A 24,119-nucleotide genomic window follows, 5' to 3' on the forward strand; every position below is an offset into this window, starting at 1 on the left:
GACTTTTAGTGGCTGACCTAAGTGGCATTGGATAAGTACGTCAAACAGACTTTAAACAGGCTTGTAGCTAATACAGGGAAACAAAGAGGCTTGGGTGAAACCAGCCCCTATTAGTCTTTAAACAACAAGGCACACAGTGGCAAAAGCAAGAGCTTCTCCCATTTACCTCCCAGGAAATCTAGGAAGTTTTCACTGAATGCCTCTCCCTTTGTCATCAGTTTGACAGGGGCTCTCCAGCAGCAGGTCAGGCCCAGAGCAGCGCAGAGGAGGCTCCTGTCAGTCAGCAGCTAACGTCCAGCAGCCACAGAGGCCCCTGAGGTGCAGACAAGGGGCACTTCTGGGGCTGACATAAACCAGCTACGTGAATTCACACCAACACAGAATCTAGACCCTGTGCCTTGGAAAGCAAACCTATTTTTTGACGTGCTTGCACACATGTCATAGGAAGACCCTCCCTGTAGTCGATGCTGCAGCCACAAATTTCACTCCTTCCTGAAAGCTGGCACACCTCGGACAACGTGCAGGGGGAAAGTGGAGGTTACTGTTATTCCAGCTGGCAACTTGTTCCTGGTGGGTAGCAAGCGACAGTTACTTATTCAAGCAGAAAACTCAAGCTATCATCTCAGCCGTGGGGTTCAGACAAAGCAAATGAATGAATGAATGCAGAGCTCACCGATAAATGATGCCTCTTTCATGGAGAAACATAAGGGCTGAAATAATTTCTGCAGCATAGAACCGGGCACGATCTTCATCGAAGCGACGTGACTTCTGAATATGGAACATCAAGTCCCCGCCATTTACGAACTCCATCACAAAGAACAGGCGATCCTTTACACGTGCAAACACAACAGACAGGAACAGCATTAATCATATCCTCTGTCAGGCTGAGAAAATTCTCAGTAAAACTATTCTCTCCCAAACAAAAACAGATTAAGCACTGTGAGACGTTAGAGTGGAAAAAAAAACAACTAATTTTTTCAGGAAAGATTAAGTTGGTATCAAGAAGACCTGTTAGTACTTCTGTGCCCTGCACTCCCCGCCCCCCTCCCCCCCCGCCAAATTTTGCCCCCAGTAATAAAATGAATTCCTGTTCACACGTGGATTAGGTGCATCAGTAGGTGTGTGCTCATCCTAACCATCTCCTGGAGGGTTTAGCCTGAATAACAGAGGACAATACCCTTGAGTGACCACAAAAGAAATCTGTAAAGAGCCAGCTGCTCCATACTAAACACCGCGGCTCTCTGGGGAAAGATCCTCCAGTGCGTACTGTGCAAAACCAGGCTGCTCACCGGCTGCAGCTTCACCAAGGCAGTGCAAGGGCTCAGGAACAGCAGTGCTGACACTTTCCTGAGGGTATCCTCACACCATTTCTGGAGAATGGCTGTTGTTTTCCAGAGGAGGATTTCCTGCCTGGCAGCTGCCTTTTGAGCCCTCAGATTTCAGCTTTCCTCTGACTAATCTGCAGAGACTTCTGGGTGAAGAAGGAACTAACAAGGATAAAGCAAAAAACAAAGTTTCTGCTGGACAGAAAAGCAACCTGTTCAGTAAAGTTCAGCTCATTCTCCACCGCTGCTGGTCTCCGAGGTTTCTTTTTTACTTTGTTCTGGGTTTTTTGGGTTTATTCTTTTTAATAGTCTACAGATAGGGAGGCACTTGCTTAAGCTGTATGCTCCGCAGTCTGGGTACCGGTTTAACACATGCAAAAGCAGTGCTCGCTTAATTGTGAGAGGAAGGACACGTGGTGATTTGTCACAAAACTAAACCTTTCAAAAATTTCTCCTAGGAATTGTTTCAGGACATACAGTACCAATTGTTTTAGTTTTACTTTGAATATCAGGAACAAACAGACTGGAAAAGAGGCAAACAATTCAGTTCAGACCAGTCAGCCTTTCAGTGGTACTATTTGTACCTCTTTCCCCACAAGCCCCTTCCCAGGTCTGATGTTAATCATCTACAAGCTAGTTTTAAACCCTCTCTAAGTTTAAGAGGATAAGCATTGTTATGCTCTACTTTCTGGCAGGCAGCCAGCCTGAAACGACTACTGGTATTAACATCTTGAGATGCACACAGCGTAAGAAAAGCAACCAGGAATCCTTCCGTTACTCTCTGGACACAAGCAGGAAAGCAAACGGCTCGTGACAGATGAAGACAGCTTGCTTTTTGTCATCGTCCTGGGGTCTGCTCAACAGCTTCTTCTAGGCTCCTTCCAGAAGCTGAGAGAGATGCATTGCCAGCAATCCCACAATACCACTGCGTGTAGCACCAAGGCCATGCGTTAAGTGCTACCTCCTGCCCACACAAACGACAGTACTTCACTGGTTCATTCTGCCTTTCACTACAGGGCAGCTGAAAGACACCCAGGCTGCCTTGTCTACGGCAGCAGCCTACTCCAGAGCAGCACAAACTGTGCAAACCCACCAGCAACCCGAGCTCTTCAGCCCTCGTCAGATCTCTAATACCACATCTTCGCTGCAGTTGGTTAAACTGGGCCTGGCTATGCTGTGCCTACCTGTTCAGCAACCCTTCCTCCACCTGCAGCACAGATATCTCCTCTGCCTTGCCAGTCAGGTCAGCTTTTACATCTCCTTGTTATTCTTTCCCACCTCCTTCCTCGCTGATCTCTCCACATGACACATGCTTATCTAGCCCAGCTTGCCCAGGCATCTCTTCAAGCCCATACTTAAAAAAGAAATCCCTCTTGCCAGATCTCCAACAGGAAGTAATTTAATTTACCAGCAACCTGACAAGAGATGCGTATGTATTTATGTAATACACATGCTTGTATAAACATGCATACAGTTAGGTGAACATGCATATATTTTCTACTCTTTCCTTAAAGGAGAGCTTCAGGGAAGCAAAGTTAACCCTTCATACCTTAAACCATACACATCCTGCTTCTCCAGTGCTGGCAAAGCTCCACAGCCCATCTCAGACTTGTGGATGCACCGTAGTCCGTACTATGATGCTTAAAGAAAGATGTTACTGCTTCTTTCTCAAGTGTTCAGTTGAACACAGAAACAAACAGTTTTAAACTTCACATCACCGCTGATATGAAAGTAGGTTTTTGTTATAAACAGCTCTTGCCTCAGACTAACTGCACACCTGAGCATGCGTCATTGCGTGTGTTACACAGTGCTCACAAGTGTAACAGCTAACGCCTCGCCTCTACCCACAGTCTCATTTCACAGGTCAAGCATAAATGTGGATTATTTCACTACTAAAGCTCTCCGATTTAGGAAGAATTTCTTTGCAGAGAGGGTCTGGAACAGGCTGCCCAGGGAGGTGGTGGAGTCCCCATCCCTGGAAGTGTTTAACAGACACGTAGATGTGGTGCTGAGGGACACGGTTTAGGGACCCTGGCAGTGCAGGGTGAACTACTGGACTTAGTGATCTTAAAGGTCTCTTCCAACCAGATGATTTTGTGATTTAGGATGTACAGAACTTTGTTTTTAAAAAAAGTAGAAGTGTGGTAGTCCAAAGAGGTCCAGCTAGTTGTCTAACACTTAGAAGTCTCGTGCAGTTGCTGAAGGAAAGAGCAGGGTGGATAGTACAATTTGTTTATAATAAAGCATTTGTGCACTGGCCTGCTGCATACCTGGCCACAATGATTAGAAAGATCAGCACTAATGACTGCTCTTTGGGGACCAGATCTACAAGGTCAAGCAAGGTCTTCCATTTTTACTCTTAAGCAAGGCCATCTGCTTGCCAAACTGCAAAGATCAATCGCCCTCCCAGGAATCACAGAGGAGTGAAATAAATAGTGGTATTTTACAGGGAAAAAAAAAAAGGAAAAAAGGGTGTGTGTATGCTTGTGTATGTGACTTGCAGCAGGCAGAGTAAGAGTGAACAGATAGAAGCCAAGAAAAATAAATCTTGAAACAGCGGATAGTTCAGATACTTGCAAATCTGACCTGACTTAGACTTATGTGCCTCCTTTCTTAGGGACTAACAGCATCCCAGATTAGGTACTACTGCACCCAAAGCAGGAAACCTTTGTAAGTCTCCTGACATTACAGAACATGTTGTAATCCTGATTTCAGTCAAGAGTCCTGGCTTACTTTGCACCTCTTCTAACACAAGGAAGTTTTTTTGGGTTTTTTTGTTTTGGTTTTTTTTTGTTTTGTTTTGTTTTGACAGGGCTTAATGCTGAAATCCTGGCACTTCTGTTTTGCATTGCTCAGAAGTCTTCCTCGATCTGCTATCTCTGTTTGACGTTGGCAAAAGCAAGAAAGAGCAAACAGGAAACAGTGACGCAAAAGCCTTCGCAGCAGCGGCAGCCAGCATGAGGAAATTGTGTTGCACCATTTCTGGACTGGGATCCAGATGAATAAAGCCGCAGAGCAATTGTTACTGTAAATTAAAGAAACATTGGAGGAAACAAAGTTCATGGGATCAGGTGGACTCATGTCAAGGCTGGCCTACATATACGCATCAGCCCTGCCAACTTCAGTGCAAGGGAACTAACTATTCAGGGGATTTTTATTTGTTTGCGTTTAGTTTGCCATCTGTATTTGTTCACCTAGAGTAGCAGGGCAGGGGCTGTTGGAAGCACATACTGTGTCCTGAGAATGGTGTTTGATAGCAATTACATACACCCACTTTACTTGTTTGCTGTCTTAGTGGGGTGTTGGTGAGGCTTGAAGGGAGTCCTTGATTGCAAAAGCCACTGGGTGGGACAATGCACATACTGGTCACTGGTCCTTGCAAACACAAGCACCCACTGAAATCCAGCTCAAACATCGCTTCAGCCTTTTGTCCTCATCAGCTCCACAAGCAAGCTCTTTTGAGCCCTCATACCTTTCCTCTTCTTCATCATCATGAGGGGGAAAAAAAAAATCCAACAGTTTTTTTAAAAGAACACCCTTTCCCTCCATGTTCCCCAAAAAGGCCAGTGAGATGGCTAACTTCTACCCCTTGCAGTTAAGAGTCATAGCTGGAGTCCGTATGCAACCCACACAAGACCAAAGACCTCTGAAGACAGCTTGGGAGAGAGCTGCATCTCCAATCACAGGCTTTCACACTAAGTAAACGGAGCAGGGCAACACCACTGCCCCGGTTCAGGCAGTGTGGAGGGAGACGAGGAAAGACAAGCTTTCCTACATGCAGACGAGAAGAAGGTTGAGCTGCCCCACCAAGGACACATCTCAGCAGAAATTTCACCGAAGCCTCCCCTTTAGCTGACAGCTGCCATATAAGGCAGCATCAGAGGATATGGAGATCTTGTTAAACGTGGGTTAGAGCAATGGTCCAACTTTTCTCTCCCAGAAAAAACCTGGCCTGGCTCAGGACCTCTGCTAAGTTTGTATTTCATCTTTTTGGAAATAATTTGTGCACACGACTCCTTAGAAAATCAGCTTTGGGCTCAATCTGAGTTGACTGAAGCCAAAGGGTTTTCCCAAGAACAGTCTTTTTTCACTCTTTTGGCAGTTTATGCTTTGCAGAGCAGAAGACAGGCTTTCAAAATTATCTCCATACAGAGGCAGCTGTGTCACTGCTTCCCAGCGCAACTTTATTGTTTCCAAAAAGAGCAGCAGGGCTTAGTGAGCTTGCAAGCAAATTATTACAAGATAATTACAAGAGCTGGCAGGCTCCCTCAATGCTCCCAATGTTCCTGTTCTCCCTTCGTGGTCCACAACCCCCCCCACAAAGCAATCTGCCGCAGCTCTCGCTGGGAGCGTGCAAATAAATCGTGCTGTCTCAGTATCAGGCTTTGGGAAGCCGCATGTCCAACTCCCCCAGCAGCGTGAGTGGCCATCCGTATCTGGGTCAAGGCCCGCCAGGACCCGGAGGAGGAGTAGTAAAGAGGTTTATTTCTCAGTATTCATCTTCATAGGAGTAACACGACCAGGAATCACGCTCAGACACTGCTCTGCGTCGAAGTGCTTTGCCTCCATACCCAGCCCTTTGACAAGGCAGCACCACATCCTCACGAGCTGCCTGCTGCTCCCAGCCAAGAGGTTTGCAGGAGGGCAAGTTGTTCAGGGGCAGTTTTTCAAAACCAGAGAAGATTGCAGGTGTCATAAGAACAGGCTCACCAAGAAAGAGTCACTGAAACAACCTATGCGAACACACACATGCCCAAGAGCTGAAGCAGATGGAATGATCTCAGCCCCAAATTTCCAGACAGTGGCAAAGCCATGCTCACCTGACTGCGATGGAGCAAGACACTGACTTACGCTAGGTGAAGACTTGGTCCTTTGATTTCAAATCAGAATAACTACATCAAGCAGAGGAGAATAAACACCCCCACGCCACACTTGCTAAGCTGGAATGACATGCACGTGTTAGTGACGCTTCTTAAACACAGCCGCAGCAATGAGTGCCACAGCACCTGCCACCGCTCCGCTCACCCCCACGGCCCAAGACTCCCAGACGAACAAGGCGGCTGCAGAAAGGCGGCAGGTTTTACAGCCATCTGATAGCTGATTTTTGGTGCCGTTAGCCCTTCTGCCTCTCTGCTTCAGTGACTGCAGAAGTAGGTGCCAGCCTCAGGAACCACTTCTGCCTAGGAAAAATCAAGCCACAGCAAGTGCACGTGCCACAGATGGCATATATAGCCCCGGGGCTATCGAGACGGGGAGATCACTGTGTGTGGTGCTACATCCGAGTGGCTGAGAAAGGGGAGGCTTCTTTCTTTCACAGGTTTTGGGGTGGTTTTTAGCTGGAAGAAGGTGCAGTGAATATTCATAGAATTACAGAATCATCTGGTTGGAAGAGACCTTTAAGTTCATCGAGTCCAACTGTTCACCCTGCACTGCCAGGCTCCCTAAACCATGTCCCTCCACAGCACATCCACATGGCTTCTAAACACTATCAGGGATGGGGACGCCACCACCTCCCTGGGCAGCCTGTTCCAATGCTTCACAATCCCTTCTATAAAGAAATTCCTCCTAATATCCAACTTAAATCTTTCCTGGTGCAATTTGAGGCCGTTTCCTCTCATCCTGTCACTTATTACTTGGGAGAAGAGACTGACCCCCACCTCTCTACAACCTCCTTTCAAGTAGTTCTAGAGAGTGATAAGGTCTCCCCTCAGCCTCCTCTTCTCCAGGCCACACAACCAGCAAACTCAGAAAGGGTGTGAGATGCATGAGGTGTCTCCTCCAGGCTGGGCAGGTGCTGAACACGCTTCTGAGAAACACAGGTCACTTCCCCACACAAGGCTCATTTTTAGCTCATTAACAAAGAGCTGCCAGCGTCATTGTCACAGCTAGAGGAACGGGGCAGTTATCACCAGATATCAGTCACAACTTCACTCTGCTATCTGACGCTGCTGGTAGTGGGCACAACACAGGCTTTCCTGCGCTGCGGCAGCGAGGCACACAAACATCGCCTAGAGAATAATAAATTGGCTCTTGCCATTTGCATAAATAAACTCTGCAGGGTCCCTCGGGGTAAAGGCTGCCTCCTGCACGCATGTGTGCACAGCAAGTATTAACGCTGAGCTCATTCCAGAAGAGCTGAACAACGACAACTGCAAGCCAGGTAGAGCTGATGGGAGGTGTGGGTTCCCACCTGCCCCAGGGGAGGAAAACAAGTCTAATTCACAGCAGGACTACATGATTAGCTCATCTTACAACCAGAAACTTTTACTCAACATACTTGCAAGAGGATGATTTTCATCACTCTTCTTCATTTGTATCTGCTCCATTAGAAGAAAACAAAAACCCCAACTAAAAAAAAAAAATTAATCAAATCTCATGTACTAGGTCAACCAATTAAATTATGTACAAAAGATGTTTGTATAAACCCAAGCTATAGGCATCACCTGTTAAAGATTTATAGGACATCTGCACCCCTTGGCTGGCTGCTGGTATGATGGTGTCTCAGAAGAAATTTGCTCTGCAAAGATCATGCTCTTTCCACAGCCCTCAGTTCAGAAAAAAAGCTCCTGGTATTGGTGTTTCCAGTTTGGAGTGACCAGCTCGACATAGCTTTGGCCTGTTTTTAAAAATGCTGGCCTCTGCAATATCTGCTGGCCTCAGACTGGGCTGGGAAAAGCTAGAGACCTCTACAAACTCAGCCAAAGGCTTGGAAATGGCCTTTATAGATCCATCCTCTCACCTTAAACATCACCTAGAAAGCAGATTCAAAGAGACTGAAAGCTAAAGCACTGCTGGGTCACGCCTCAGCTAATTACCTCTGAGCTTTGCCTTTTTTTTTTCTTCCCTCATCCTCAATAGGGACCAGAACCTGCTCGATCAGGCTGTTTGTGACTTGGCTCCACTTCGAACCCTTCAAACCACAAATTCCTCAATTTTAAGTCCAAATTAAAATATTAGTTTCCCATACTGTGGCTAACCATAAGCAACAGCATCTCCTTCAGCCACCCTTGCACTAAGCTTGACAATTCTAACAGTTACAGTCTCTCTCATAAGAGAGAGATGAAGACAGATGAAGACAGGCTTTGCTCAGCTTCGTAGAAATGCAAGTATCCAAAGTCCCTCAACAACCAGGGCTGGGAAAGTCATGCTCCAGGGCTGCAACACGATGCTGGCAGCTAACCCTTCGGTTCATATTTTCACTTCAGCTCATATCACCTCAGTGAGCAGCCTAAGCGTGGACACCCAGCAAAGTTCACAGATAAAATCAGAAATGTCAGTCTGATCTTGTTTCATCTTCTGCAAGTAAAACCACTCTGCCTACAAAAAACAGCCAGCCTCATATGTTCCTGCAACAAAGAGACCACAGCAAGGTGTTACTGTGCACATCGGAGAAAGTGGAGCTTTTCAGACTGGGCTTTGGAGGCCTCACACATCAGGTTTACTGGCAACTAGGGCCAGCGTGCCAAAGATGTCATGGGGTTTTGGTGGGTGTGAACACTGTAAAACCACACAAAGACACAGTTTTCACCAGTCTGCATTCATGTGGAGCTGGACAGGACGCGAGTTGGAGAAGGGCAGAAACCTACTGCCCCTCCTGTGGCTGCAAAATCAAGGTGAGGGCACCACGGCACACACAGCTGCAGAAGTTGCACTGAAGAGCGAAGGTGGAGAGGAGAAATTCCCCTAGACCTCCCCGTCCAGCAGCCTCCCCAAAAACCTAACTGACCCCCTGCCCCAGGGCCCCAGGTAAAGCCCAACTCAAGCTCCTTCAAGCAGGACTCCGCAGCAGGCTCTGTGTTTATGGCCAGAAGGCATGCCAGGCTGCAGCGAGCATTTTGGAAAATGCCAGACCTAGGAACAGGATGTCCCCATCAGCTCCATGACTTGATTTGGACTGGCAGCAACAAAACCGAACCGTGCGCTGTGTCACGCACAGTGGCTCGGGGCTAGCAACAGTCTCAATGCTCAAGAACAGGGGAAAACGACTCCATGCTTGCAGGAAAGCATCCAAGATGTGCACTTAGCTGTCAGGTGTACGCGTGTATGGAGTCGTGCCTCCCTGACATGCCAGAGAGGGAAGGCCAAGGGTTTAGACCCCGGGGGCTGAGCAAAGCTGTCCTCTGTGCTCCCAAAGGGCTCCCTCCCAGCACCTTTCAAAGAGAACATCGAAGAGGACTCATCACTTCCTTACTGCTCACCAGCATGATCCAAGGCCTGCATCAGGATGTTTGTTCATCTAAACAGAGCCCCAGGAAGGCTGCTCCTGTCTTCCCAGCCTTCCTCACCTCCACCATACTGGACTGTGCCCCAGGGCTGCCCTGCGCTCTACCAATTTGGTGACAGTAGAGTGGCTGGTGGACAAGCAAGCTGATGCTGGAGATCCCCTGGAAGACCCATGACTGAGGTACTTTACTGGCCATACAAGGGCACCTAGACCTCTCTTGTGGCATTTGGGGACCAATGGGTGAATAAGCAGCCAGCTGCGCTGCTCAGTCCCACCACTTTGGCTGGTGGGTCCTCACCTGAAAACTATGCCCCCATGAAAGGCTCCAGGTTAGCTCTAACACATCTAGGAGGTGAAATACAGGCTCATCTCTAAACACCGGGGTGATCCATGACATGACACTCTAAGAACTGCCTGAGTGCCCTAAGGGCCAGCAAAGATGTGGAGAAACCTTCCCCTTTCCACACCGAGAGCATGACAGCAGCCTGCAGCTTGTTAAGGAAGGGGGAAGCTGCGTGCTGGACAGCAGGCTGCCCTTGTAAAATGGGACCAGTTCAATGATTATGCTGCCCTGGAGTCCCTGGGCCAGTTCCTACTGGCTTCAATAGCACCCCTGCTAGCTATTATCTCCGAAGGACGCTCGTTACAGAAAACCACATCCCTCTGCCCAGTTCTCGTGTCTCGCTATTTTTGGAACGACACGGACAGGCTCCGTGCTTCAGCAACTGTCACAGCAGGGCCACACGGAAAGCAAATCCATATAACGATCGGGTTAGTGGGAACAGTGCTGGAAACAGCATCGCCTGGGGGACTGTCCCCTGCAGTCAAGAGAAGAGGGATAAGGGCAATAAACATAAAACCCAGAAGCTGTTTGACACTATTTGCATGGGAAGCTGATCTCCCCCAGCCCTTTTCATTCTCATGCATATGAGCGGAGACAAAAGGATTTAAAAGCAAACCACCTGTGCAGGAAGGATGGTTCCTAAACCCCAAAGAAGATGGGACCCACTTACTGCTAACTCATTTTAATTAAAACATTCCAGGATTCACATTCCTCAGGATTAAATTACTGACTTAGCTCTTTATACATATGGCCTCTTTCACCCTTTCCAGGGCAGTATTGTTGAGGTGTTGGCTGACACCAGTGTCAGGGAAACAAGCATTTTTTGGTGCTTGTGACCCCTAACGCAGGATCCATGATTATCTGCAGGTCAGCCCCAGCACCCGTCAGCAACTCACAGATTACTGGAGCAGAGCATAATCCTCTCTGGCACTAAAGGATGATTCTAAGGCCCTAGAAAAAGCAGAGGTGAATGTCTTAGATGAGGTGGAAAGTTCTCAAGAAAAGGCTTTCAATTAAAAATTAGGGCAACAGAGATGTGGTGAGCAAGGAAGACCTCACACAGATGCAGCTGGAGCGGGACTTAAACCATTCCCCATTGCAAGGGAGCAGCAGGACTTCTTCCTTGCCTTTCACAGGAAAGGAATCTGGAGGTGCAAGTCCAAAACTGCCCAGGCCAGCGCCGGGCACACACAGAGCCATGTCCAGCTTCTGCCAGCCCGTGTGCCTGCTAGTATTTCCCCTTTAGGCTCTGAAAACTGTGCCCCATACTAGTCAGAGACAACCCTTGCAGCTCCTACCATCTAGTGGCAGCAATATTTTCTGCCACAGAGCAAGGAGGCTGGAGGTCAAGCAGCCTCAGCCCACCCTGGGCAACTAAAGCAGCCCTTCCTTGCTAGTGGGTATCACTTGTGCTGCAGCTGAGACTAAATTAGAACCACAAAGAGGCAGCCCAAGAGAACAGAAAACCTTTCTGAAAACCATCAGCAGCTAATGCAAGCACAGAAGAAACCTCAGCAAGCAAAAGTAGCAGCCGTATAGAGAGATGAACTCAGGTACTGCACTGCTCTTTCTGGTACTCATGCCAGCTCAGCTAATGCTGGATCACCAGAACCACACCACCACATCCCACCACGAGGCACAGACGTGCCCCAGGATGTTTAAGTTTCCCCTGTGCTGCTTAAGTCAGTGGAGGAATTTGCTCGTTTTGGTAGAATATTATACAAGGGTCAGAATTCAAATGGTTCTCGATCCAGCCAAACCCTCAAACCCTTTAAGCGCTCTGTCCTCAAACTGTTTCAGCATTTCAGATGCATCCAAGGTCCTTCTTTTCCAGTTTCCACAATTCCTTCTTGAACTTGGAAGAGGGGACCATAACCGGACACCCTTATTCGAGGTGCAGCCTCACCAGTGCCAAGCAGATGGGATAGCAACTTCCCCCGAGCACCTGAAGCCACTGAGTACATAATTTAACTTATGTGCAATGAGACAGCACTGCTGGCTCATTCTGAACTTGACACCTACTGTAAGCCTCAGGTACCTTCCAAGCCAGGTTTCTACCTCGCCAGTTAGTCCCAGCCTGTCTTGAAGCAACTTATGGGATCAGGCTCCAACAAATGGTAAGAAGCCTCAAAATGGCCAGTTCTTGAGAAATTCCTACAGGCAGGCCCAGGAGCTCCGTGGCAGACCAGAGGGGGTTTTTTTATAGCACAAACCATTAGTACCAAGTTTTCAGAGTATGGGCTGTAAGTGTGATACATGTGATGTGGATTCCACATAACTGCAAGTGAAATTAGGCATTGTTTTGTGCAACCCTGCCCCCAACTCCAAACATAAGTCACATTTTCAAAAATGGCTTCAGGCTGACATTTTGACTAAGTGGTTATTCTTCTTTTTGTATCCATATACATACATACGCTTTTCTGCCAACTTCATGTTAATGGAGGGGATAACCCAAGCCATGTAAAGAACGAGCAGAATCCCTAAGCACTGCACAAGCCCGGCTAAGCCCTCCTGGAAAGACTCTGTCCAGTGAATACCTTGCTGTTGCAGTCATTTCTCTGCGACAGCGTAGGGATTTAATTATGCTTTTATAAGCAATTTAAATCAGGTTATTCTGGATTGAAGTGGGTGTCACTGAGTGCAGAACATGGGCAAAAGACGCAGTGAACCACATCAGTCTGAAATGTACTTTTTCTTTGCTAAACACTTCCCTTTTTGGTTTTATTATTGGAGGGCAGCGGTTTTCTGTTCCTGACAATCCTGATAAGGAAGAAAACTGGGATTCAAGTAAAAGAGCAACCTGGGGAAGACTGGCAATAAGCAGGGTCCTGCTCTGGCAAGCACCACTCCCTGGGCACTCTTTCAGAGATTGACCAGCTCTGCGTTTAGGGCAGCAAGGGCTGAGGGGTTCTTCCCTCTGCTCTTCTGATGACAAGCTGGTCCAGAAATTCCTGTTCCAGGCTGCTCTCCTGTTTAGCAACCTCCTTTTCATTTCCAGTCTAACTGTATCCATGGCCAGTCTAGACTCATTTAATCTTAGCCAGCATCTTGCAGCTTTGTTTCCTTCCTCAGCATTAGGCATCTGCAGACATCAATCAGATCCTCTTTTTGCTTTCAATTTGCTCGTCTAAACAGGCTGAGTTCTTCCCTTCCCTCCCCCCCACCCCCTTTGCAGAAGACTCTGCAATTACTGCATCAGCCCAGAAGACCTTGTCTGCACCCATAGCAGATGGCATTCATTTTTTGAACACGATGGACAGCACTAGCCCAGCGACCTTAAAGCTTCCCTAAGTTCACAGGAAATACTCTACACAGCCAAGGAGCCCACTTGCTTTTTTGACATCCACGTTGCAATTCCGTAAGCAAAGCCATAGCAAAGAGCACAGCAACGAGTGGCAAACACCTCTGCTACCCCACACCTGACCTCAAAGCAGCACACATCAATACTGGACATTTAGGGGATTTTACATGAGAACTTCAGGAAAGCCATTAAAATTTGGTCCCTGTGTCTTCAGGTTTTGACATAAAAGAGGAGTTTCCTTGGCTACTAGTGACAACAGTGAGCTTTAAGTTTTGTTTCTGCTACACAGCACAGCTGCTTTGTGAAGCATGTAAGCTGTATGTGTATAAAAAACCCAACCAAACCACCTCATTTCTCTTCTGTGAGTCTACCCAAAGGCTCCACCCTAAATGAGCACAGCTCTAACTCTGTAGCTGGCTGTTGCATCACCCCAGTGAGAAGAGAAACGGGTGGGTGGCACAAGGCATTTATCTGCCTTTTTGGTTTGGCGTTTTGGGTTTTTTTTTTTTAGTATTTTGGGTTTATGTAGGAGGAGTGAAGCCACAACTAAAAGGGCAAGTTTCTCCTGCCTCTTCTAAGAGGAAAAGAAGCTCTATTACCATTTAACAACGGACAAAAAGCAACTGGAAAGGAGCCCAGGCAGTTTGGAAGAGCTACACTGCCAAAAATGCTGTAGTCCTAATAACAGCTTCATTCAGGGACTCCCAGACTTACCTTGCTGCGACACAGCTGCAGCCACTGCCTCCATCACAGCCACTCCTCCCTTCACCACCCACATCAGCAACAAGCTCCCATCCCACAAGCACACACCAGAGGAGGCTCTAGGCTGGACAGGCAGCACATGTGCAGTGCTTCTCCGAGGTACACATACCACAAGTGACAGCAATGCTATCATTTGTCTTACCTACGCAAGAAAAATTACCAGCTGTGTACGGATATGATTCAGAGTCCTGTAAGATCCTTTTCAGTAACCCCAGAACAATCTTTCATTCAATTCTGAGCAGCATACAAAGGCTGGTAGAGACAGAAGGCTCCTCCTGCTTTCACGTATAACTCATTGAGTTTGCAGATAATTCAATGCAAACACAGTCCTGGTAAAATTCAGGTAGCACGACAGCAGAGCCTGAGATCCCACAGCAACCGGAGGATGCTGCAGATATTGCACATTTGGAGACATTCAGAGAGATGTTTCCAGAGAAGGCACAAAGAAAGGCTTCCCTGTTATTACTGTTTTGTCAGGGAGTTATGACAAGCCAGGATTCTTGTTTGCCAAATGCCCAGCCAATGCTAGAGATGGGTTATAGCAGAGTGCTCCATTCACCCTTGAGGAGATATGTTTCTTCTGGGTCTAAGGCAGACGTTTATAACAAGCTGAGAACCAATACACAGGAGAGTGCCCCTGTCCTGAACATGCCAGCCAGTGAATATACGCCTGAGCTATACTTACAGGAGTCTGGAAGCAACAGTAGAGCTTGGTGAGGAATGGGTGGTTCCTTGCTAAGGATAGGATGCGTTTCTCTGTCATCGTGCATTCAACATCATCATCTTGGAGTATGACGTCCTTCTTCAACACCTTCACTGCATAGAGCTGACCGCTCTCTTTCATCTTGGCGAGCATCACCTAAACCAAAGGTGAGCATGAATTGCAAGGGCTGAGCCCTCAGTCTCTATGAGCAACGCTGAGCCTCTTGCACCTTCTCACGCTAGACAGGTCAGTTATCTCATGACCAGGCTTGTGGATGCAAGTGAGTCAGCCTGCTAGTACGGGCATCAGCGTACAATCCACGGCACACATGCTACTGTCTGCAGCAGGCTCCTCTGGATGGAAACAGCCACACACATTGCTCCGATGCCTGGCACAGGGCTAGCTGGCTGAAGCTCATCCACTGTGCCAGGGCAAACCTCCGGAGCAGTGCCATCCACCCCACTTCCCTCCTCAGCTATCAAATCCACATGCTCCATTTCACATTGGCTTTGTGGCAAAGCCAAGAAATGAGACGCCCATCTCACTGCATTTGAAACCACTGCCATGTCTCCTTTAAAGGAAAAGCCTTTACATGCTCCAAGAAATGCTGTCCAAACGAGTGCTAATGCACACACTTCATTTCTGGTATGGGCCCTGGCATGCAGCTACTCCTTTAGTTGCTAACATTTTTCTTTTGTGATACCCGACTCTTCTCTTTGCTGTCAGCTTTCTTTCTCCTCCCTCTTCTCCCTGCTCTCTGTAACCAGCCTTGTTGCACAAAGCAAACTCCACTGGACAGTCGGTGTGCCGCATTATGAAATAACTTCATTTGTCTTAGAGCTTCTTAAAAAAGGAACGTGGTTTCCCCCAAAAGAGCCACAAGAAACTCTCACCTTTCCAAAACTGCCCTTTCCCAATACACGAAGGAAGGTTAAGTCTTTGATCCCAAGTTTGCTTGCTGAACTTTCGCTAACGTTGTTGCCATCTTTCAGGCTGCCTTTTCCTTGATGTCTCAAAGTAGATCTTGAAACTAGTTTCTGTGGAAGAAAGTAAGGATCAGTCTGCATAGAAATTGTACTTTTGCCTCAGAGGTGCTCTCAGGTAGTCAACCTAACAACCTAAACATTTAGTGCCTTTTCAGATGCACTGTAGGGCCACTGGAACAGAAAACACATTGGTACCATCACCCCACATAGCTGTTACGTGGAACCAGCCAAACCCAGCGCTGTGGGGAGCTGTTCTGAAGCGTCATCACTGGTTCCTGACCTGGGCATTTTAAGCCGTAAACCCACTGCCCAGCAGATCTAAGAGGCAAGCCTGCCTCTCTCCATCCTCACTCCACAGAAAAATAAGACAATGCATGTGGAAGACCAAGTCTCCTGTCTAACACCAGAGCGAGGAGAACTGCATAATTTCAGCAATATGCGAAATGCTGGTGAGATTTAGAACCTGAGCAGATTTCATCTTATTCTCTTAGGTTTCTACCCAATTTTAAGACTAATTCAAAACCCATTTCAGTAGGATCCTAACTTCAGAATATTTTTCTTTCCCACAGCTGGGCTGCTGGCTTCCTCCACCACTGCAGATTCGATGGAAGGCTGTTCATTCCCCTGCCAGCAGAGAGGTGTCTGCATTTTCAGGAATTGCACCAATATTAGCACCTATTTCTAGAGCTTTTGTTTTTGCAGTATACAAAGATCAAGTCAACCTCCAGTGCCCTCTGTTCACAGCTCACCAGGTATGGGTATGCCTATAAACCACGAGTACTTTAATTCAGTTTATTAGCCCAAACAAAGTCACACAGACTTCTTGAGCTCCACCTTGTGACCACTTTTGTGTAAAGCAAAATTCTTCCGGAAGAGAAGACTTGGCAACCCAGCTATGGGGAAAGAACCAAGAGCATTCCGGACAGCACTCAGCAAAACTCCCAATGTATTTAAGCTCACAGCAGTCTGAACACCTACCTAGAGTCTTTAGCTCACAAATAGCGAGAAGAGACTGTTAAAGACAGAGTACAGATTTTTGTTTTCCTGGTTACATCTCCTTTTGATGTGAAGATTATGCAGACAGCAAATGCTAACAAGTCCCGATTCTTACAGAATTGACTGTAGGAACTTGTGTTTCTCTGTAATTCCCAGGATAAATGTCCCCCTGAACTACTACAGCATGAAGAGCAAAGCTAAGAAAGTCTCCTTTTGCTGCAAACCAACCAAAATCAAGAGGGGTAGCAGAGCCTAAAGCAGCAGGCTAGGCTGGTCCAGCATCATGAGGTCAACCAGTGCAGCTGAACTAACTGCATGACAAGACTTACTAGGTCTGGCAAGTATGTTTGGGGGTTTAATATTTTTTTTTTGGTCAAATAAAAATAAATAGACCAACATTTTATTATGGGTTATTTTGGTTTCAAGGAAACTCACTTTTCAAAACTGTTCCCAAAGGAAACATGATGAAAACTTGTTATCAACTGACAGCTCTGATTTCCATTACCCTTTATGGGCATTTTCACTTAAGCCTTTACAGTGTATTTTAGCTCTCTCAGATATACAACAGCTGGATTTTTAGGATGCCTTTAGGATGACAAGCAGAAATTATTGTACCCAACCCTAGCAACAAGCCACTAGGACTCTGGCTTGGACAGCAAAGACCAGAGATGATGTTGTGTTGACAGGGACCAATGAAGAGTGAAACAGTTTCTCAAAAATTACTTGGAAAAACAGTGACAAAGCAGAGAAGAGAACCTAAGCCTCTTGCTGAGCTCTTCTAATGCTCTAGTCCAAGCCACTTAGACAGTGCCTTTGTGTTTGCGGGAAAGGTAGAAGAAGGTACGGCATGAATTCTATTGACCGTTAATTAGTTTGGGGTCTTATTCTCCTCTCACTGATGCCAAACTGATAGAAGAGTCCATAGAGTCACACCATGGTGAAACATTAGCAGACAACAAAGCAACACCTATAGACTAAAGCTTCCATCAGGGTAAACCTGTATATAAGACACCCATTTTCCAGGTGAAGTCTCTGCCACAGCCACAGAGAGTAACAGTCTATTCAGGCAGTCCACCACCCGACGGCATCTGCCATAACTGAAGTCTCTGACTTCTCCTGTACCCATATAAAGACTCAGTTGTAAATGTTTTAAATAGAGGAGGAAAGAAAGAGACTCACCGAATTTGGGGAAATGCTTCCTGGTTGCAGACCCATGCATGCCAAGGTTTTAGCAAGCTCTGCTGAGTTCACTCCACAATTTGGTGCAACGTTTGCTTGGCATCGGATGTGGACATTCATTTTACAGACTGAGGGGGTGATGGTAGAGATGGAAGGTAAAAGCAAAAGAACAATTAAAACAACTTCGATGGATTTATTGCTGAGAAATAATTTGGCAATTCTGTCTCAGGAAATATACCCATCTGGAACTACTCTGTGTCTTTAAACTAAAGGGGTTATCTACACAGATCTCAGCAGAAACAAAATTAGGACTCTCATTAGAGAATAAACTCCTGAAAATAAGAATATACCTCAAACTCTCCAAGTGGGATGTCACTTTGCCTGAAGCAATAAGCACATTTGTCAGATGTATACATACCACAGCAGCTATGCCTGCAGATAAAATTAGTACTTATAATGCCACAAAATTCAGCAAACTTCCCCTGCATTTGCAAGTACCTAATGTTAAAGACATACTACTCAGTGGAAACCAAAATCTTTCTTGCTCTGACTCACAGACACACATACTCCCTCTTGTGGGAGATGAAGACAAAGGGAGGCTGTTACGGTTGTACAGTCTGGATCACTGAAGAAAACCCACACCACCAGGACATGCTTTGTCAGCATCACAGGGTAGTCAACCTAAAACAATTACCTTTCCTCCCACCCTGGATGCCTTTCCTCATTAGCTGAGGAAAAACTTCAGGTAAGGAAGGCAGAGATTAAAAAGTAAATCAGCATTTTTAACTCCTGCAAAGATGAATATTCATTGCTCGGCTTTCTCTCGAAGGTTGCACAAATCCAGCCCACACAGTGTATCAAGAGACTAAAAATATCTGTGTTTTGTGGAAAGGCTACGGGAAGAAGCTGCTCACTTTTACACTGTAGGCCCTGTCGCATGATTCCCCAGAGCAGGGAGCCGCAGTGGTCACAGAAAGTCGGGACTTTGTAGTTGTGGACGCTGAACTTATGAGGAATGTTGATTCCGAACCTCTGCTCAGTCACCTGAGGCACCAAAAGAAAAGCACAGATTTAAAATTCAAATATATATATATAAGCTGATGTTCATTTACACACAGGCATTTAAATGTGAAACTATGAAAATTATTCCAACTCAGGAAACGTCCCAACCCATCACCTCACTGACAGTTACTGCAAGTGAACACCAAGCGACCCGTCTCACCTGCTATGGCCATGCTCTGGTTTCCTTTCCTCTCTGGGCAGGCTGGACTACTACCTGACAAAGCAGATTTTAAAAAAAAGGCTGCTTGGCCACTTTAAAGTTCTTAAAACCAAGTTAGAATTAGAAGTGTGGCTTACCTCATCAGAAACCTATCGCACTAAAGTGCCACAGATAAATTACGTGAGCTACGGCATTGTGTAACTAAACAGTTTTCGGATAATGAACTTGCATGCTCTGTGCAAAGGTCAAACTGTTCATTTTATTAAATTTAATATAGAATAGTTTTCCCAGCTCCTCCTAAAATGCTCATTATTCTTCTCACTCTCCTTGTTATTAACAGTCTTTCGTTTCAGGCCCAGATTTCACTTTATTGCTTGCTCTCATCCCCTTTTTAACCTTGTTCTTTTCCAACTGTGAATCATGCAGATCTCAAAGACACCTTAGAAAACGTTACATCAGCTGAAGAAATCCATCCCCATTGAACTTCTTAATTACTTTCCATGTGTGTCTCAACACGCGGATCCTGGAAGACTGAGAGGGACCCCACCACTTCACAAAGTACAGTCAGAGGTACCACTGAAACAATGAGCTGAAAGCGAGCAGTGCCTCCTCACCTTTGTCGTCTTTTCAAGCAGCTTAGAGGTGTTATCAACCCTTCACAGTCCTATAAGAGGGGTGAGGAGACTCACCATTTATATATACATTCGTATCCATCATTCAGTGCTCAATTTGTATTTTAGGCTTAAGAATTTTAACTTATTTTCATCTGGTTTGGCAAGGAGTTGTTTTATCAGGTCTAGCTCAGCAGTTTAGAGGCAAGAAATAATGAGCAAAGGTAATTGCTTATCTGCACTGGAAAGAAGGTTTCTGCACAGCACACCATTGAGACCCACCACCTAATTAAAAATACTTCAAGTGAATTTTTTTTTTTTTTTTTTTTTTTTTTTTTTTTTTTTTTTTTTTTTTTTTTTTTTTTTTTTTTTTTTTTTTTTTTTTTTTTTTTTTTTTTTTTTTTTTTTTTTTTTTTACACAGTTATGAAATAATTTCCAGTTACAGAAATGAGACACACAAGGCCCAGGGCAGTTTTAGATGGGGTTGCTACTCCCGTCAAATACAGCCAAAACTGGCAAGAAAGAAAACCTTCAGAAACACAAGTTATGCAAGGGTTCTTTATTACAACATCAATAATTTCAGAGAGTAAAGGTGTGGAGCAGTGACTAAATGGGCACTTTAAGTTACCAGAAGAGAAAGAAGAGGCATGACAAAGACCAGTGGTTGGATTTTAAAGCCAGAAATCCACATTAAGAACCAGGCACCGACCTCTGATGACACCACAGTTAATCACACAAGAAAATTTGCTATTTCTTGAGGTCTTCCAATGAAGACACCCTGCCTTCCTAAACTATGTGCTAGTCCAACCAGTTATTGGTATTAACAGAAGAACAACCAGATGATATTGTGTGGCCTTTGAGTGTCCCTACCATTCTCTCTCACTTTTAAATCCATTAATAAAGACAACACAGAGTAAATTCTGCTATAGAACTCCCAGCAACCCAGACAACCCTGAAGATTCACAAACTCTGATGACCCCAAATAACCAACATGACTTTACCTTGAGATCGGTCTTGTTAGTATTGTTTTGGCACGTGCAAGCTGTAACAATTAGATGATGGCAGCGCTTGTGTACAACACAGGTGCATACTAGGAAATAAAAGAGGCATGCTGAGAAGAGCTCTTGAAAGACTTGGAACGCATCAACCCACCCACTGATGATACAGGCACAGCACTGTAGACATCACTAAGGGCTGTCTTTGTAAGGAGATTTTTGTAACGGAACCTGCAAGTTCTAGTTACGTTACAGGGTCCCACACTATTATTTTTCTCGCTGTTTCGAGCTCGAACTCATGAAGGTCTCTATCAATAACATTCACTTCCACCCAGAAACTTCACGCAGCATAGCCATTTTGTCCACACGCAGCTTCCCTTCACGTGATGACACCAGTGCCCTATGTCATTGTACAAAACCGGGCTGCCTTAGAAGGCTCTACTGAATGACCATGCGCTTGTGAAGCAAGTAATTCTGTCATCTTACCACGGAAAAAGGGAAAGACAGAACAATAATTAAGTGCAAACAAGCTCCACATACAGCCATTCAGCCAAGACATGCATTCATACGGAAGTGCTGCGCCAGCCCACAAGGCTGCCCTTTGAAGTCACATCCCTAATTTCACTTCGTGGAACTTCACAGAGAGAGAAAGGAGGAGGGTGGCCATGCCAGTAGGGTGCTCTGTGTCCCAATAACAGCTGAACACTGTCCTGAAGGGACCCTGGACGTCTCAAACCTCGCTGGGTGTTGCGTGTACTCAGCAAGTCAGTGGATCTGCACAGGATGAAATACAGCAACCAGACCCCTCGGTGTTTCCATGAATGCTGGTGATTGCTCCTACATCATGCAAGCCATCTGCCTGCCAACTGCTCAAATGCAGTTCTGGCTGGCTGAGGAGGAAGAGCAGAGGTGACTTCAGAGACACTTGTAACTGCAGGATGTTCACAAGAGCACTCACAAAAGAGCATATCCCCCTGCCACACACACTGCACCGAAGTGGAGCACCTTACCTTGGCATTGGTATCCCTGCTTCCCAAACACGCCCCTGATCAAAACAAAACGGGAACATAATTTAACATCAGAAAGCCAGTTGTCTGACAGAAGAGAAGCCAAAATGCAAGAGGATTCCAAATGACCAGATCCCTGGGGCAAAACTGCCCAGCATTAATGATGCAATTCAGCACTGGGGTGTGAGAGTGTAACAAAGCCCTGCAAGGGCTGCAGCTTATAGGACAGGCTGTCAACACCCCTGTTATCCCCCCTGTTCCCCCTCACTCCAGTTTCTGAAATACCTCACTTTATTACAACACACACCACACTTATTAAACTGATCCCAGCAGCCCACACCCTGTTATTATCTCTCCCACTCTACGCTCTTTTGAGACACATCTAGGTTTTTCTCCCTGCTCTGCCTACTCCCCCACATGCATCACCCCATACCTCTGACGGCTTTTCAGTTCTCAGGCATTTTCTCTAGTCTTTCAGGCAACTGTTTTTCTCATTGTAACCTCAAAGTTCCACTCAGGTTAACATCTGGGGTCTTTCTTCAGACTGCTTGAGTTACTTTTTTCTCCCCTGAAATAGTATCTGTGCTTACAAGTGAGGAACGTTGCCTCATCCCCATACCCTTCTCATTTGTTTCCAGCATCCAAGATACACATCACCTCTGGCCTCTCTGCAGTAGACTCTCGTTTGCGGCATAAAAGTACCCTGCTAAATCTGATGGCCAACAGGAATCGGATTGGTGGCCCTTGGCACAGTGCTCAGCGACCAATCCAGGATCGGAGGTGGCATGTCAGTCCCCAGAACGTGAAGGGATGGGAAGCTCCACACTGTTCTTACCAGATGAACTCCCTGCAGTGCGAGCAGTATGTTGGCTGTCGTAGGTAGGTAGCCATGAATTTGTGCCCGTTCACCTGATGCACTCGCCTTCGCATCGCCCGTTGGCGTTTCCGAGTAAGGTTCTTAAAAATCCGATCCCTCTGGAGGGTTCCTGTGCAGGGGGTAGGAAAAGAAGAAAAGCAACAAAATATTAACATTATCACGCACAGTTATTACTCCTGGTTTTGCTATGGCACAAAATGCTTTCAAAGGCCACAATTACACTCTGGTTTAGAAGTCAGGGGACCATGGTCTAGAATGAGGATAACATCTGAGACAAGGCAAGGAAGATAATTGCAAAGGCCCCTTTAGCTCAAAATTACATTAATCTAGAAATAACTATCTCTTCCCATCCTCCTCTCGCTCCTTTCCCATGTTGAGACACGTCACTAACCCATTAATTCACAAGCTGTAAACAGACCAGAAGCTCAAGGCTAATGACTTGTTACAACTCACAACTTTTTGGGCAGTAACCAACTGACCAGCACCTCTGGTCAGCACTTGCTGAGTCAAAGCAGTGCTTTGCTCAGTGAACAGTGTTTATCCACCTTCCTATTCTCACGCTACACTTCTGTGTCACCATTTGCAGCAATTTTGTTTCCTGCATCAGATAAAAAAGCACAACCTAATTTTTCAAGGACTGTGAGTTGTTTGGTATGTGCCGCTCTCAGCTTTCTTTAAAGAGCTCATTTTCCAAAGGGTAGATAATATTTTAAAGCTCTGGGAAGCCAGGACCCAGGAACTGCTGGCATTCCAACCTGACTTGTCTCACAATTTAAGTTGCTGGGGTTTTCTTTACTGGGTTTAGTTCAGCCATGTAACAATTTCCTCACAAAGCTCCATTCACACAAAATAAGTCAGTCTTAGAAGGCAGAACTGAGCTCAAGAAAGTCAGTCCCATACAGCAGCAGCCATCTGACCTGCAAGCTCCAGCCAGTGTGTCTCTGGGATCCTTGCACAGACCAGATCAGATTCAGCTGAGCTTCCCAAATCAAAGCCTCATCTGGGGCACTCTCACCTCAGAAGAAATTAAATTTGCAGTTATCAAGTCAGTTGCTTTGCAAAGTGAAGGCCCTGCTAACAAATGCACTTTGGGGACATATACTGAAGTCTGACAGAGGTGCCTATGCTTCAGCATCTGTACTCGGGACTCTTGAGCGCGAACTGGACACAAGACAGACACCGCTATTGCCAAACCCTCTGCACAGATGTAATGACACAGGAAGGGACACGCGGTCTGTAAACTTCCCACCCATCTGATCATCCTGGAGCAGTGGATGGGCAGCAGTCCCCAAACACAGCTGTTACCATCTGGCTTCACCTACCCATTAAAGAGGGGGCAGAGCATCTCCCTGCTTTCAACTGGCTTTGTTGATTAACTGCCGAGGGGAAGAAAAAGGGGAAAAAGCTGTCAGCCTGATCAGCGATGGAAATGTAAGTGTCCCACATCACAGGCGTATTTCCTGGTTCTCTTTGTAGGAGTGGAGATAAGGGAAGCCATCCTGTCAGTACTGAACCCAGCCACTTCAAAGGGCTGCAAGCCACACGCTGTATTCCTCTTGGTACTCTTGCAACATAGGTCTAGAAGCC

The 24,119-nt window shown here is 46.2% G+C and overlaps 1 protein-coding gene across 1 annotated transcript in view; it reads right to left on the reverse strand.

Moving 5' to 3' along the window:
* Positions 1 to 24,119, reverse strand: part of PRKCH (protein kinase C, eta) — a gene marked incomplete at its 5' end in the record, with an annotated part of 117,704 nt that overhangs the window by 47,480 nt on the left and 46,105 nt on the right. The window contains 8 exons of the mRNA XM_010141560.1: positions 674 to 828; positions 14,641 to 14,814; positions 15,552 to 15,695; positions 17,820 to 17,947; positions 18,734 to 18,863; positions 20,655 to 20,743; positions 21,659 to 21,693; positions 22,491 to 22,641. Coding sequence (XP_010139862.1) covers positions 674 to 828; positions 14,641 to 14,814; positions 15,552 to 15,695; positions 17,820 to 17,947; positions 18,734 to 18,863; positions 20,655 to 20,743; positions 21,659 to 21,693; positions 22,491 to 22,641 — 1,006 coding nt within the window. The remainder of the gene's footprint in view (positions 1 to 673; positions 829 to 14,640; positions 14,815 to 15,551; positions 15,696 to 17,819; positions 17,948 to 18,733; positions 18,864 to 20,654; positions 20,744 to 21,658; positions 21,694 to 22,490; positions 22,642 to 24,119) is intronic.

The sequence above is a fragment of the Buceros rhinoceros genome, unplaced genomic scaffold, assembly GCF_000710305.1.
Source record: "Buceros rhinoceros silvestris isolate BGI_N320 unplaced genomic scaffold, ASM71030v1 scaffold7790, whole genome shotgun sequence".
Taxonomy (NCBI): Eukaryota; Metazoa; Chordata; class Aves; order Bucerotiformes; family Bucerotidae; genus Buceros; species Buceros rhinoceros.